The sequence below is a fragment of the Mobula birostris genome, chromosome 5 (genome assembly GCF_030028105.1).
Source record: "Mobula birostris isolate sMobBir1 chromosome 5, sMobBir1.hap1, whole genome shotgun sequence".
NCBI lineage: Eukaryota > Metazoa > Chordata > Chondrichthyes > Myliobatiformes > Myliobatidae > Mobula > Mobula birostris.
This window is the reverse complement of record NC_092374.1, coordinates 157,653,870-157,668,815: the sequence shown is the minus strand read 5'-3', so window position 1 is coordinate 157,668,815 and position 14,946 is coordinate 157,653,870. Positions and strand designations below refer to the sequence as shown.

General features: G+C 42.1%; 1 protein-coding gene across 9 annotated transcripts in view; it reads left to right on the top strand.

The window, feature by feature from the left end:
* The window catches only part of LOC140198002 (LIM domain only protein 7-like), a 229,220-nt gene that overhangs the window by 172,290 nt on the left and 41,984 nt on the right, over nucleotides 1–14,946 (top strand). For all 9 annotated transcript variants that reach the window (XM_072258777.1, XM_072258775.1, XM_072258780.1 and 6 more), the window contains 3 exons: nucleotides 7,912–8,427; nucleotides 8,924–9,038; nucleotides 13,405–13,566. In XM_072258777.1, the coding sequence (XP_072114878.1) occupies nucleotides 7,912–8,427; nucleotides 8,924–9,038; nucleotides 13,405–13,566 (793 nt within the window). The remainder of the gene's footprint in view (nucleotides 1–7,911; nucleotides 8,428–8,923; nucleotides 9,039–13,404; nucleotides 13,567–14,946) is intronic.

Below are 14,946 nucleotides of genomic sequence, written 5' to 3'. Positions count from 1 at the left end.
GTTGCCGGTACACATTCCGTTCTAAAAACACTCGTGAAAAGAATGGATGAGCGAATGTTTTAATGCGTTGATCCTTCAAAAGTGCTGCTTTTTCTTTCCCACCCTTTGCAGTTTTGTTGCTGACATCACCTTCTACTTGCTGTGATTACATATTTCCGCACAACAAAGAAGACGCCAGCTGGCCCATTGAGTCTATGCTGAGTCGCAGCAACCTTACTGCTTTACTTTCCCTGTAACCTGTTCTCTTCATATTCCTGTTAACTTCATTCCAGGTCCTACCACTCAACTACACACTCGGAGCCCTTCTTCTGAATGTGTTAATCCACAAGTGCTCACTCCTCCCTAAAACAAGATCTGCCCTTGATGGATTCTGCAGATGCTGGAGGAATGTAGCAGGTCAGGCAGCATCTATGGAGGGGGAATAAACACTGAGCATTTATCAGAGTGTTAACACCTGGTTAACATCCTGATGAAAGGTCTCAACTAGAAGTCTAGTCTGTTTATTTCCCTCCATAGGTCTCCCCTTCATGGGTGAAAATGGGTGAAAACTTCAAGGAAACCAGGTTATTTCACACTTCATGGTGGATTATGAACTGCAGTGAACTCCACCACAGCTGACTCTGTGCAGAGAGCGATGATTTTGGCCTTGTTAACTGCCAGAAGCCATAGTCAGTCCACAACTTTTCAACTGGGAATTAACTACACCACTTCACTCCACAGCATCAAACCTTCAGTTTCTTCAGCTCTGCGCTATCACACAGAAGTATCTCTGAGCAAAAAGATATTCTGACATCAAGCAAAACATTTAAAAACACAGCCCAAGGCCAAAGCAAAGGCATTTTTAAAAATGTGCCATCATATTTTCAAAGGCATTGTTGCTTGGTCTCAATTCTAATTGTTCTTTCTTTGCCTTCTGTCATTTTATTTTAATGGATGTGTCAAGCTAAGGAATGTGAGTACTGGTTTAGTCCCCCTCATTCATGGCTTTTAACTATTGTATTGCCATATCCCTGAATGCAACGGGATTATTGACAGGTGAACACCTAAAACCTTGCCAGTGGAGGGTGAGGCTGAGGGTTTTTTCTTCTCTATCAAATAAAAATTAAAAAATAGCCAACTGTATGAGTGTTGTAATCCTGAACCACCACATCTTGCTGTGCTTGTTAAACTAATTGATTGGTCTGCTCTGACCTATTATCTTCCTCAGTGCTAACTGGAGTTCAGTCAGGATTTAACTCTGCACATTGCATATCAGCTAACTGAAGGTTGTGGATTGAAGCCTGGAAATTAGTATTAGTGGGCTGAAGAGCCTGTTTTTGAACACTGTCTTCCGTTCTTTCTTGAAAATAAAGGTCCATTTTAGGGTTGAAGTATGCACGTATATTACAACTCTGATATTTTTCTACTCCAGATCGCTATTAAATACAAAAAGAGCATGGGTGTTGATGAAAGAAAAGACGTCATCTCCACCTCCGACCGGTACGAAAAAGAAAATAAAATTTGCAGACCCCAAAACTCCCCCCTCGCCTGCAGCAGAAAACAGCCACTAAAATGCAATCAACAACCCTCTACACATAACAATCCCCACTCCCTCACTCACAGAAAAGAACAGCAACAGTAGCACCAAATCCCCTACCCCTCCCACACACAAAAAATTAACAGATCACCCACCTGCTAATCGACCCCTTGAAAGAAAATACCGAAAAACTGAAGGAAACCAATATAAAATACAGTCCAATAATCAGATAGATCTTCCACAAAGAGTGACTGCCGGGCCGAAGGCTGCCCACTTGGGGCTGGGTACGCAGAACTGGGTCCATATGCCAACCCAGGTCTGAACTCGTCGATCCGGTTGCTGACCGCCTCTCGCTGAGCTGTCTCTGACACCCTGTGCATTTACCTTGATGCCTCAGTCTTTCTCAGTGCTTCGAGATGGAGACATTTATGACCATGCACCTCAACTTTGGTCTTTCCACGAGTCAGCTTGTGTTCGCCGACCCTTTCATTCCTCCCACCCCAAAATCTCTGCTCGCTGGACACAGCATAGCATTGGATCCTTTGATCACGATTCAAACTATGGCACAGGCTCCAACAATTTCCATAACACAAGACAAAAAGAACCAGCAAAAGGCGTAGAAAAAGTGAAATAATTGGAAAGTTTTGCCATCTGGAAGATGATGCCCCTGGAATTGTTGTCTGCTGGTGCCATCTTGATTGAAATTTAAAAAAAACAACAATCTGAATTCAGCTTGCTAAGCACAGCTTCTCTCTGCCCACACCTGGCTAGCTAACTCTCCACATATGGCAGGTGTCCAGTGAGAGACCTCAATGGCGAAGAGGCCTTGAAAGCTGTTGTAGCTGAGTGTAGAAACAGGTGTCCATGCGTGTAACACGAGGAGAGCAGGGGAAAGGAGTGGGAGAATGGGATTGCCCTGTGATCCAGTATGGGGTTTAAGGATGAAATGAGTTCCTCTGCCAATTGAATGGAATTGTGACCCTCCATCTCCTACTTGTTAATGTTGGAATGCTTTTTTTTTCCCCCCCAAGTGGTCTCTTGGTTGGTGGTCTCCATTGAAATGAGGATTGCACGCCTCCTCTGGGTTTGACCAGTGGGGGAGTAAGGATGCAGATGCCCTGGTGTTCTGACAAGGAACTCTAACACACATGGTTTCCTTCACCATTTGCGTTGTACAGTCCAATGATAGAGCTTTTTGGCAGATAGAACACAGGACAGTACAACATTGGAGGAGACTGTTCGGCCTACGGTGTTTGTGGTAACCCTGCAGCCAATCTAATCTAATACAAGCTGCCTGCACATGTTCCATATTTTTCTGTTCCCTGCCTGTACATGTAACTTTCAAAATGTTTCTTAAGCATTGCTTTTGTATTTGCTTCTGTTACTTCCCCTGGCAGGGCATTTGAGGCACCCACCATTCTGTGTAAAAAGAAAATCTGTTTCATACACCTTTTAAACTTTCACTCTCTCGTCATAAGCGAATGTTCTTCAGACATTACCACACTGGGGTAAAATATTTATTTGCCCTATTTTGCCCCCTCATAATTTTGTATCCTTCAATCAGGTAACATCCCTTAAACTCTGGTGCTCCAGAGTTAACAATCCAAGTTTGTCCAACCTCTCCTTTATAGTTAACACACTCCAATTCAGGCAACATCCTGGTCTACCTCTCCAAAGCCTCCAAATCCTTCCTGTATTTTGGTGACCAGAACTGCACACACTGCTTTAAATGTAGCCTAATAAAAGTTTTATCCAGTGAAGCACAACTTTTGCATTTGATACCCCGATGAAGGCAAATGTACTGTATGCTTCCTTTACCACTCTGCCCCTCTTTAGGGAGTAGTGGTCTAGTACCCCAATATCTTTCTGTACATCAAGGCCTCCCAGTTACCTTAAACTTTCCTCTTGCATTTGACATCCCACATTGCATCATCTTGCATTTGTCCAGCATATGCATTTCTCTGCCTGCAGTTCCAGCTGATACTTATCTTGCTGTATCATTTCACAACCTTTCTCCCTCTCCACAATCCATCAACTTCCTGATCTTGAACTCCAATCAGTTTCCTTTGAAAGGATCCCACATGTCAAATGTGGGTTTACCCCAGCCACTCCCGATCTACTTTCACTAGACCTTGCCTGACGTGATTAGTTATCCACAGCTTTCAACTAAGGCTACGTCCACACTACGCCGGATAATTTTGAAAATGCTGGTTTCGAGTAAAAACGACAGGCATCCACACTGAGCATTTTTCAAAATATCTCCGTCCACATTAGACGGATATTTGGGCGAATCTCCTCCTACTGGGCACGCGCGGGACACACAGAAAACAAGTGAAGAAGAAACGGTATACTTGGTGCGTGCTTGTCCAGTTACAGACTAGAAAAACTTAAAAGGAATTGCTCTTGGCTCTTGCGCAGGAGGACTTAAGACTTTAAAAAAAACAAATACTGGAGCGTATGGAGGCAACCGACAGGGAGTTCACAGACAGTATGACCCGGCTGACGATGAACACTGAAAAACTGACTAACTCTGTTGCATTAATAAAGCACCTTGTTAAATGTATAAAACATGTCTGCATCAGTGTTATCTTGTATCTCCATACAATGTTACATTAGGCTGTTACACATCTATTGTCAGAGAAGTACCTGCATAAATAGGTAAACCACCTTGGTTCTTGATCCTCCAAAATATTCCGCATGGAATTTAAACTGGAGGTGGCGGAGGGTGTTTTCTGTCCTCACCTTCATACAAGCAAGGACAGAAAGCAGGGCAAAGTGAGTATACTTATTTATTCAGTAAGCTATGGGTCAAAGTATTTGGTGAGTACATTTCTAAAAATGCTGGCTTCAGTCTTGTTGCTGTCTGTTCTGAAATTGTTAGGTTCTGCGAAACGCAGAATCAGATATCGCTGTGATGATTCTATGCTCTAAACAATAAAGTGGTAATAATAATAAGGATAAGAATAAGAAGAAGAAAACAATGAAATGCCGCGCTGTCGCCATCTGTTCCGGCACGTCATGACAGCGGTTTTAAAAAGCTCTGGTTACCCCGTACACACTGCAACAAATATTAGGCGTTTTCAGATTTATTCACTCTGGAGATTGTTTCTGAAAATCTCCGTTTTCGGGGGCTAAAAACGCCGGTTCAGTGTGGACGGAGGGTCAAAACGAAGAGAAAAAGCTTCGTTTTCAAAATTATCCGGCACAGTGTGGACGTAGCCTAAGAACTAGTCATATCCTTGTCCACATAATTATGGGTCATTGCTCCCCCACTGAAACCCCCTCTCCCATTGGGGTTTGTATGAAACTGTGAGGCAACTTCCCCCAGTAATTGAAATAGCGATAGTCCAAGCTTCAATGGGAAATTGCAGCCCAGCTAGTGGCCGTTAGGTTAGGTAACACTGCACACTCTCTCCAGTGTTGTTGGGGGCCACTTTTTATCCTCGCAATGTGGCTTTCCTTGTCCTCAAGCCCTGTGTCTCACCTGGGATGACTGCTAATGGTACTCCTGCTGTCTTCAGTCTCCACAAGAAAGAAGTCCAAGCAGGGGCAACAGTATTTCTAGCTCTTGGCCAGATTTTGGCCAAAGACAGGCTTTTCCCTGTGGTAATGCAGAATTGCACTGGAGAGAAGGTGAATATTGATATGCCTGAGTCGGGAACAATATTGCCACCAGTTCATTCCACCTCACTGGTGACTGAGCGCCTTTCTCAAATGGAATATTCATAAGTGATCTGGGGTTTCAGCTATGCTGTTTATCCTGAAGTCAAATGGTTTTTCTTGCTGAAGAAAGCAGGGATCTGGACTACATGATCAACCTTTACCATACCATCAACACCACTGCATAGTTGCTGACCACTGCTCAATCCTCTATAGGGAAATTCCTTGAAGTCTTGTCCAGTTTCCCATGAGAGTGGTTACTTTCCTTTCAAACTCCTGCCAGTTCCTGGCCAAACTTGCTTGCCAGGGCAGATGGACTCCCAGGTAAATCTGTGCTGTTGCTTTTGGCCTGAGTCTATGATCTTCTTCGTACCAGGAGGCTGGAGTATTCCTTGGCCGAGGATAGGGTGGAAAAAATCTAGGCACTGCTGCATCTTCTGCATGTCAGTCAGATCTGTTACAAGAAGGAACAAATTAACTACAGAGACAACCTCTATGCCTAAAATCTGAAGAGATTGTATGTGTATTTGTATGTATATGACGAGAGTCTGTGTAGGCATTGAGTAAAAGGACGTGTGCTCCTCAAGGGAGAGGTCTCAAATAGATACAGAAATATGAAAACAAGAAAGAGTCTGTTCTAAAAACAGTGGGGGGGGGAATATCTGGTTGGCGGCAGTTACAATATTTGTTGCAACTTGAATTTTTGCTATGCTCAGATTTCCTGCACAACCTAGGATAGGATGACAGTGTTTGCTCTTGTGAGCTGGATAATTTGATTTCTTTTAAAAGGGGATCTGAATGTGTCTCCTTTCAAAACACAGGAACAATTTCCTGCTCTCTAGTCTGCAACAAATTTTTGCTGGTGAGGACTACTACTCACTCTGGGAGACACCAGCTTGGTAATGACTTTATTAGTTTCTCTTAAGATATAGTGGTGAGATTTGCCCTACATTCCATGCATGGATTAAAAATAGAGCCTGCAGAGGAGCCAGCCTCCAATCTTGAGAAGTCATTATACTTGGAGCCTTTTCTCAAAGATTATTGTTTGTGAGGTCTATGCAAATGCCCTCTTCAGAGCTATATACCCTGAAAACCTGGAGTAGAGACTGCAAATGCACACAATTGAATAAAAGCTAATTGGACTCTTCTGCCAGGCATAGATAATAACTTGGATTTTGATGTATGCCTTTGGCTCGTCCCATTGTTGACATGTGTCCTATAAAGAGGTTTTTGTGTGACAGTTCTCTCCTGCTCAAGGAATTGCTGATCATTGTTTTTATTTTAATTTTGCACTGAATGCATCCCATAGGAAGCCACATAGGCGTTATTTTTTGTTGAGCTTGGGTTAGAGCAGGTGTTCCCAATCTGGGGTCCACAGACCCCTCGGTTAAGGGTCCATGGCATTAAAAAAGGTTGGAAACCTCTGGGTTAGAGAGAGGGAGAGAAAATAGCAAGGATTGCTTTTCCTAATTGTTTTTCATAGGAGATTGGCTTGTCATAAGTTGTATATATGGATCACGAACACGAGATTCTGTAGATGGTGATAATCCAGAACAATGTGCATAAAAGGCTGGAGGAACTCAGCAGGTCAAGCAGCATCTATGAAAGGGAATAATGGGTGAACATTATGGCCCAAGAACCTTCAAAAGGGTCTTCATGGTGATGAGGGTCCCTGCCTGAAATGTGGATAGATGCAGCCTAACCTGTTAAGTTCAAGTTTTTCACCAATCAACTTCCCAGTTTTTTTTACACCCTCCCCCGACCCAGTTTCACATATCACCTTGCAGTTCTTTCTCCCCTTCCCCCACTTTCTTATTCTGACTCCTCATCTTTCTTTCCCTAGTCCTGTTGAAGGATCTCAATCTAAAACGTCGACTGTACTCCTTCCCATAGATGCTGCCTGGCCTGCTGAGTCCCTCCAGCATTTTGTGCGTGTTGCCTGGATTTCCGGCATCTGCAGATTTTCTCTTGTTTGCGAGTTCCTCTAGTATTTGTTGTGCGCTGCTATCTATGTGTAGATGTTGGGTGTCAAGGCTTGTAAAGCTCCCCCTAATATTGAAGAGCTATAACTATATTGGAGTATAGACTTGTGTTCTTGTTCTGAAATTTAGATCCAATGCTTCGGCGATTGTGAGTTGTTATCACTTCATAAACTGATTACAAATCTCACTAGCCATAGCATTGTGGCAGAATCTGAAGACAAGTTTCTCTTCCACCGTGTCAGATCATATGTGATTATCGGGCACATTCATGAAGAAATGAAGCTCTGTGGATTCCACAGATGCATGATGGAGGAGAGGAGGGGCAAGCTCATTAACTCCATAGTTCAACGTGATCAGAGTAACGACATGTGCTTTACCAATATAGATATACTATGTGACTATGTCACTGTATGGTTCCATGAACTTTCAGTTTCCCTCCTAGGTTTTCAATTTGTACATCAACAGTCAGTAAAAACAAATCTATTATAGTCGTAAACTCAGGAGATTCTCACACGAAATATTGGAGGAACTCAGCCGGTCAGGCAGCATCTATGGAAAGTCAACATTTCGAGCTGAGACACTTAATGAGGACATGTGATGAAGGGTCTCAACCTAAAACGTTGACTGTTTATTCTTTACATGCTGCCTGACCTGCTGAGTTGCTCCAACATTTTCTGTATGTTGCTCTGTTATGGCATGTTTGTTAGGTGCTATGAAACACTTGCTAAAATAGTGATTTGTTTCCCTTTACAGCGGAGGGATGAGCCAGCGAAATATAACGGCGATGTCAACGGTTCAAAAGGTTTCCAGGCACCCTCTGGCCTCCCCTCCAAGCGGGAAACAGCAGAGACAAATGAAAGCAGTGGGTCGTCTAAAAATAAGGCTGAGGGAGCCATGTGGCTCAACCCTTCCTTGAAAACTGAGGAAGAGAGATCTGTGGAGGTGACAGTTGCCTCAAAGTCAGAAAATGATCTGTTCTTGCAGAGCAATTTTTCCTCTAAACCAGGAAATGGAATATTTGCCAGGCAAAATTATTCCTCAAAACTGGAGAATGACGACCAATCACAGGGCAGTTCTGTAGTGAGTAGTAATGAGGAGGAGGAGGAGGAGGAAGAAGGAGAGGAAGAAGTAAGGACTCCATCTCTCAGAGAGAACAACTTTCTGCATGAGTCCAAGCCTGACACAGCTTCCAGCACTACATCAATGAATTCTTTTACAAAAGCTACAAGCCTGCCCACAGAAATGGTTACCACAGCAGCCATGCAACAGGTAGGTTTGGAAAGTAGGTTACTGTGCATGTTTGAGGTCTGTCTGGTAATGTGATCGTCTCCCTTCCCTGCTTGTACAAGGACACGCTTTAAAGAAAACTCTTTGACTAATTAACCACAGTGCGATATCGAAATACAAAGGCAGATCAGACAACCAAATTTCTAAAAAAGCTCGACAAAACCAGTTTTGTCTAACTGCGTGAATGTATTCATAGACAGCTTTTATTTCCACTCAGTGTCTATAACAGGGAAAATAGCAACCAGAAACTAGGCTTTGTCTTGTGGGAATAGTAATTTTTTTTTTGTGTGTGTGTGTGCCTTCGAACTGTTTCATCCTCTACAAAGGCTTCTCAGATATTCAGGTCTGACTACGGATGTTTATAGGTGTTAAGGAAAAATTTTGATGTGACTGATTTATGGGATTGCTTTTCCAGGAAGCATTAATGATGACCAGTGTCCAGGTATGAAATGTTAAACGATTTTTACTATTTTTGTAGAGACCATATAGTGAAACACGCATAGTTATTAATCAGAAACCCAACAGTAATCAAGACTTTGGATTCACGGCTGATTGGAGCACGACCGGTGTGACTGTCAAGTCCATTCAAAGAGGTAACTATTTATTAAAAGATTTTCTTGGTAGACTTTAATATTATTTTAATGCTGGAACCCAGTGTATCTGGGTTTCACATCACTTGTTAGTATCAGTCATGCTGGTATTTAATTGTTGGCCATGAATGATTTATGATGTGATGGTCGGGAGGTCATTCTCCCATCTAGCATGGAATTTAACAAAAATATTTAACAATGAAGTACAGGCAAACAAAATTACACCTGTATTTTGACACAGAAAATCTTAACGAATGATATTGATTTAAAGAATGTACTGTTTTTTTGGTAGTCGGTGCACTTGTGCATGGCCTGTTTAGTTGTGATTCTGTAGCAGTGATGAATTTCCATCAACCATATGCAGTTTTTAATATTTGTATCCATTTCTGTATTCACAGAATTATTTGCCATTATGTTTTTTAGTTGACTGCATGTTATATGCTATATTCTGAGGCAGCTAAATTGCAATGCAGGAGTAGTAAGGTCATGTGGGGAAATTGAGCTGTTGGTTAATACCTCCCTATATTGTTCTCTCTTGTCACTTGAAATAAATCCTGACTAGATCAATCTGGTTAATTGATGAAGGGCTTGTATATGATAATCTATTAGAACAAACGAAGACCAGAAAATGGCCTGAGCGTTATGTCTCTTCTGTGGAGCTGTGCTCAAAATGGAAGTAATTTAAGTGGGCCAATCTTCTCATTCTAATGAGAGGTCACTGGCAGCATCCTATATAGTGTAACAGAAAGGATATTGAGTCCTCAAAGGATGTTACTAGGCATAACATCTAAATACTGTTAGTACTCCAAAGCAACCTGTGCTTGAAACTTAAACTGATTTATTCATAAGATTCTTTTCTGAGGTGTCATGAAGAGATAGAAAATATTGTTATGTCTCTCTTTTGATGATTCAAGTTTTAGCAAGCATGTGGCATGCCAAATATTGGCCTGGGAAGCAAATACTGCCAGTCTAAATTGCAAAGTAACTTCAGCAGTTAGTGGTAGAGAAATACAGCATAGAAACAGGCCCTTTGGTCCATCCAGTCCATGCTGAAATCATTCATCTGCTTACTCCCATTGACCTGCAGCAGGACCATAGCCCTCAATGCCCCTACCATCTATGCACCTATCCAAACTTCTCTTAAATGTTGAAATTGAGCTGGCATGCACCACTTGTGCCGGCAGCTTGCTCCACACTCTCACAATCCTCAGAGTGAAGAAGTTTCCCTTCATGTTCCCCTTGAACATTTTTCACCTTTCACCCTCAGTCCAGGACCTCTGGTTGTAGTCCCACCCAACCTCAGTAGAAAAAGCCTGCTTGCGTTGACCCAATCTACACCTCTCATTATTGTGCAATGTCAAGTGTTAAATACTAAAAATTAAAATTGGTGCAGATGAAGCTGGAGTTTTTCTACTTTATGCACTGCAAGGTAATCGAACAGGCCCTTGGGGCCAGTTTTGCCAGATGAACCAAAGTGGAGTCCAATGCCTTGTATACTCTGCCCCTTACAACACTGCTTCATTTCTCTGCTTCAAGTGGTTGCGTATTTTGCTTAAAATGTTGTAGTTTCTGACTTAATTACTGTTTACCCTAGCAACTCATTCCCACAAAATTTCAGCCATTGACTCCTTATGCTTTAAGTGGTCTTTTTAAGGAGATGGTTACTTGCTGGCACGTCTCCAGCAGAAAGAAATAATCTACCTTCACTGCACTATTAGGCCTCTACAAGGATTTGAAACTAACACCTTGTAGCTTTGGTTCCCATGGAAACAGCTTTGGAAACCTAAATGTCCCCTCACTAACTAAAGGCTGTCATCTTGGATGCTGCTGGTTTGTAGCCTCTGGTATGACGTGCATAACCTTTGAAGAACAGGGTATCCAGTAATGCACATGGAACTCTAACCATAGTCTTTTTTTTCATTATTTCTTCAGCCCCAATGTCCTTACTTTATTAAAGTACACATTGTTCCATGATATACGTTTCAAGCAGTTCTATATTTGCATATTTTGGGTCTCCTGACAGCACTTCATAGGATAAGAACTCCCATCCTTAATCCATCCACCTTAACGTGGCCTTAATTGCACCCTATCATTCCAGTAAGCTATGCATCTTGAATTTTCAGACTGCTTTGTTTGTTGTTTATGTGAACCCCCACCCCGCCCACCCAATGTTGGAGCTTTTAGCCAAGTTGATCATCATACTATTTGTGTTCAAGCTGACTTTTTTTTTCCTGTACTGACACTGTAGTGCTGTACCTATTAACCTCACATGCTATCCTTTCGACTAAGTAGAAAATGCAGGCCAGGTTGCATCTGTGGTTAGAAAGCACAATGAATGTTTCAGGCCATTGATTTTTCATCAGAATGATTGTAATGAAAGGGCTTGGCCTGAAATATTGGCACTGTTTTTCCCCTCCATTGATGCTGGCTGCCTTGCTGAGTATTTCCAATATTTTCTGTGCTCCAGCATCCCTTTTTGTTTTCTCTCTTGGATATTCTATTTCTTTTAACCAACCTCCTTCCTAAGTTACCGCATCCCCTCTTGCCTGAATCTGGGTAATGTGTTGAGTCATCTGAGTGAAGGCTGCTGATACGTGCTCATCTGTTGCTTCCACACGTTTGTTCGCTGGTCCCTGGAAAAAGCCCAGAACATCATGTCTGTGCTCTTGCTTCAGTCTTACTTGAACAACAAATGGCTTGCCTTTCGCTTACACATGATGGATGTGATTAAGTGTTCTCGCACATCATCAAATGGTTACTAAATCGATATTGAATGGTGGTAATTGGTTAACTTTCCTTCCTCAATGGTACTGTGACTTTACTGCTCTTGGCCAATTTCTGCGCAAACACTTGCCATCCATGCTTTTCCCTCCATCTTGTTGTATTTTTCAACCCAGTCTGCAGGCCTCAGTGTTGCTGCCTACCAATGAGCTGAGTGCTCCATGAATGCTGACTGGGCCAACCACAGGCGCTGGATCATAGAGGCATGGCCATAGATTCTTACAGCACAGCCACCAGCCTTTCGGCCTGTCATCTCCATGTTGACCATTGACACGAATCCCATTTAGAGCACTTACCCTATGGTCTACAATGCCTTGGTGATTCAAGTGCACTTCCAGAAATTTCTCAAGTGTCCCGAGGGTACCTGATTCCTCCACCTTCTCAGGCAATGTGTATGAAATTGTAACCACCGCTGAGTGAAAATAAAATCTCTGATCACCTTAACCCTCTTAATCCTGACCTTCAACCTGTCTTCTGGTTTTGGATGACTCTATAATGGGAAAATGTTCCTCACTATCCACTCTATCTAACCCCCTCATAATCCAGTCTTCTTAGCCTGCTCCACTTAAAGGAAAGCACACACAGCCTATCCATTCTCTTCTCCACAATATTCCATCCCAGGCAACATCATCATGAATCTGCTCTGTACCCTGTCCAGTATAATCAAGTACTTCCTTTCGTAAGACAGCCAAAACTGCACAATGTTCTACCTGTGGCCAAGCCAAAGCTGTACCGTGTAGTTCTGTTCTGTGCCCGGCTAATGAAAGCAAGTATCCCACAATCCACCTGTGCTGGCACTTTTTGGAATTCTGAGTCTCTATCCTGTGAGTGCTTTGAAAATGAGAACTATTTATGAAAGTTCAAAGTGATTTGAGAAATAAATTATTGAAAAGAAATTAGATTATGAGCTTGCTCAATTCATATCACCTAAAAGAGCATTTTAAGGCATTCTTCATTTTACTTAATCTTAAAGAAATTTAATGTGCACTTGCTTTTTCAATCCACATCAGTGATCTGATCCAAATGAGTGGGCCATCCCATATATTCCAGCCATGGTAATGTAAAGCTGAGTGGAAACCACTGAGTATATTTGGTTGTCCTCTCACTGCATCTGGGCTCCAGCCTGACCCAGGGCTGAGTCCTGAGGCAGAGCAGGAAGCACGGCCATGCTGGAAACTGGCCTCAAGCTCATCTCTAATGAGAGAAAATCTGCAGATTCTGGAAATCCAAGCACCACACACAAGAAACTAGAGCAACTCAGCAGGCCAGGCAGCATCTATGGAAAAGTGTATGGTCGACGTTGCAAGCCAAGACCCTTCATGAGTCCTGCTGAAGGGTCTCGGCCTGAAACGTCGACTGTACTCTTTTCCATCGATGCTGCCTGGCCTTTTATGTGCCTCCAGCATTTTGTGTGTGTTGCTCGGAGTTGTAGCATCTGCAGGTTCTCTTGTTTATGATGTGCATCTGTTGTTTTAGAGAAACCAAGAAAAATAACTTTGCATGTTATGCAGAAGAATAGTGAACAGCTCGTAATTTTTATGCAAGTCTGCAGCAATGTTAAGCTCCCATTTGTGTCATTGTGTCACAGGAGGACCAGCAGAATTTTGCAACTTGGAAGTAGGTGATGAAATAAGTTCAATCAACGGCAATAATGTAGCCAACATGGACCATCAGGCTTGGGTAGAAGCCGTAGAAGATGCAAGAGAAACTGGAAAATTGAACATGGAAGTTAGGAAGTATGAAAACAACAGTAAGTCCTTGATTCTGTTGATTCTTTCCATTTTACAAATAAATAAATGTGCAAAATTGCAAAAACACTCCCTGGAATTCATTGTTGCTAACTCTTGGGTTGATAGGTTAAAATGATAAATCGACATCTATTAGTGACAAAATAGACATTCACTAGTATTGTAATTTTCCAAATCTGAGTGTTTAGATGGTAGAATCATTTAATGTGGAACTATCCCTTGGTGCCACTTGCTCTTTCAGAGTGTTCCTTTGAAGGAATGTGTTGCCTCTGTGTTTTTGTTTTTGATGAGCAGAGATAAGTTATTTTCTGCTGGCTTTCTCCCCTGATTTAGAAATGCAACAAGATAAAGGTTTATAGATATGGGAAATGGTAAGAGTGGGTTGACCTGTAAGTTATTGCATTGTAGGTTATGGGTTTACAAATTTATTTTCACAATAGAAAAGTTTGTTACAGTTGTCATAGTCCTTAAAGCAGACATCTATGATTTGCAAAGACTATATAATGGCACATTCCCTGTCCATTCTCATTTTGGTTACATCTGGATCGTGAGGGCGTCTTGCATATGATAGCAGACAGAGGAAAAATCTAACATCCATACCTGATGTGGCTAATGTGTGAATCTCAACATCAGTTTAGTTCACTTCTAACTCTCCTTGAATTGAGGTATCAGCTAAGGTCAGCATTCACATCCAGAGAATGAATAGGTTTTTAAAAAAATGTGCTCCACTAAACTGAAATCTTAGAGTCATAGAGCACTGTGGCACAGGATGCAAGTTTTCTCTGCACTCTTTCAATCTTACTGATAATTTTTCTGTAGGTAGTTGAACAAAACTGCACAGAACACTCCAAATTTGGCCTCACCAGCATCTTGTACAACTTCAACATAACATCTCAACTGCTGTACTCAGTATTTTGATTTATGGATGTCAAAGAACCAAAAGCTCACCTATCTACCTCTGGTGTCACTTCTAATGATTTATGGATTTATATTTCGAGATCCTTTTGATCTACTGCAATCCTCAGTACCTTACTATTCACTATGTATGTTCTGGCCTGGTTGTTTTCCCAAAAGTGCAACAACTAATTTTGGAAATATGTAAATTGAGTATTCCTTGCAATATTTTCCTTTGTCCCAAGAACAGGCCATTTGGCTCAGCAAACCTGAATTGTATATTTTCCCACACTACCACAGCTAGCTATTTTTACACAGCCTCTGTTCTTTTCTCATTTGAGGATTTACCTAATACGAGCTTAAACACACCATTATAATTAACATTGAGTACTCCCAAATTGTCGCCGGCCAGCGGTACAGTGGCATCAACACCAGACTTTGAGGCATGTAGACCTGGGTTTGAATACAGCTGGCCCCTTGCCCGCTTT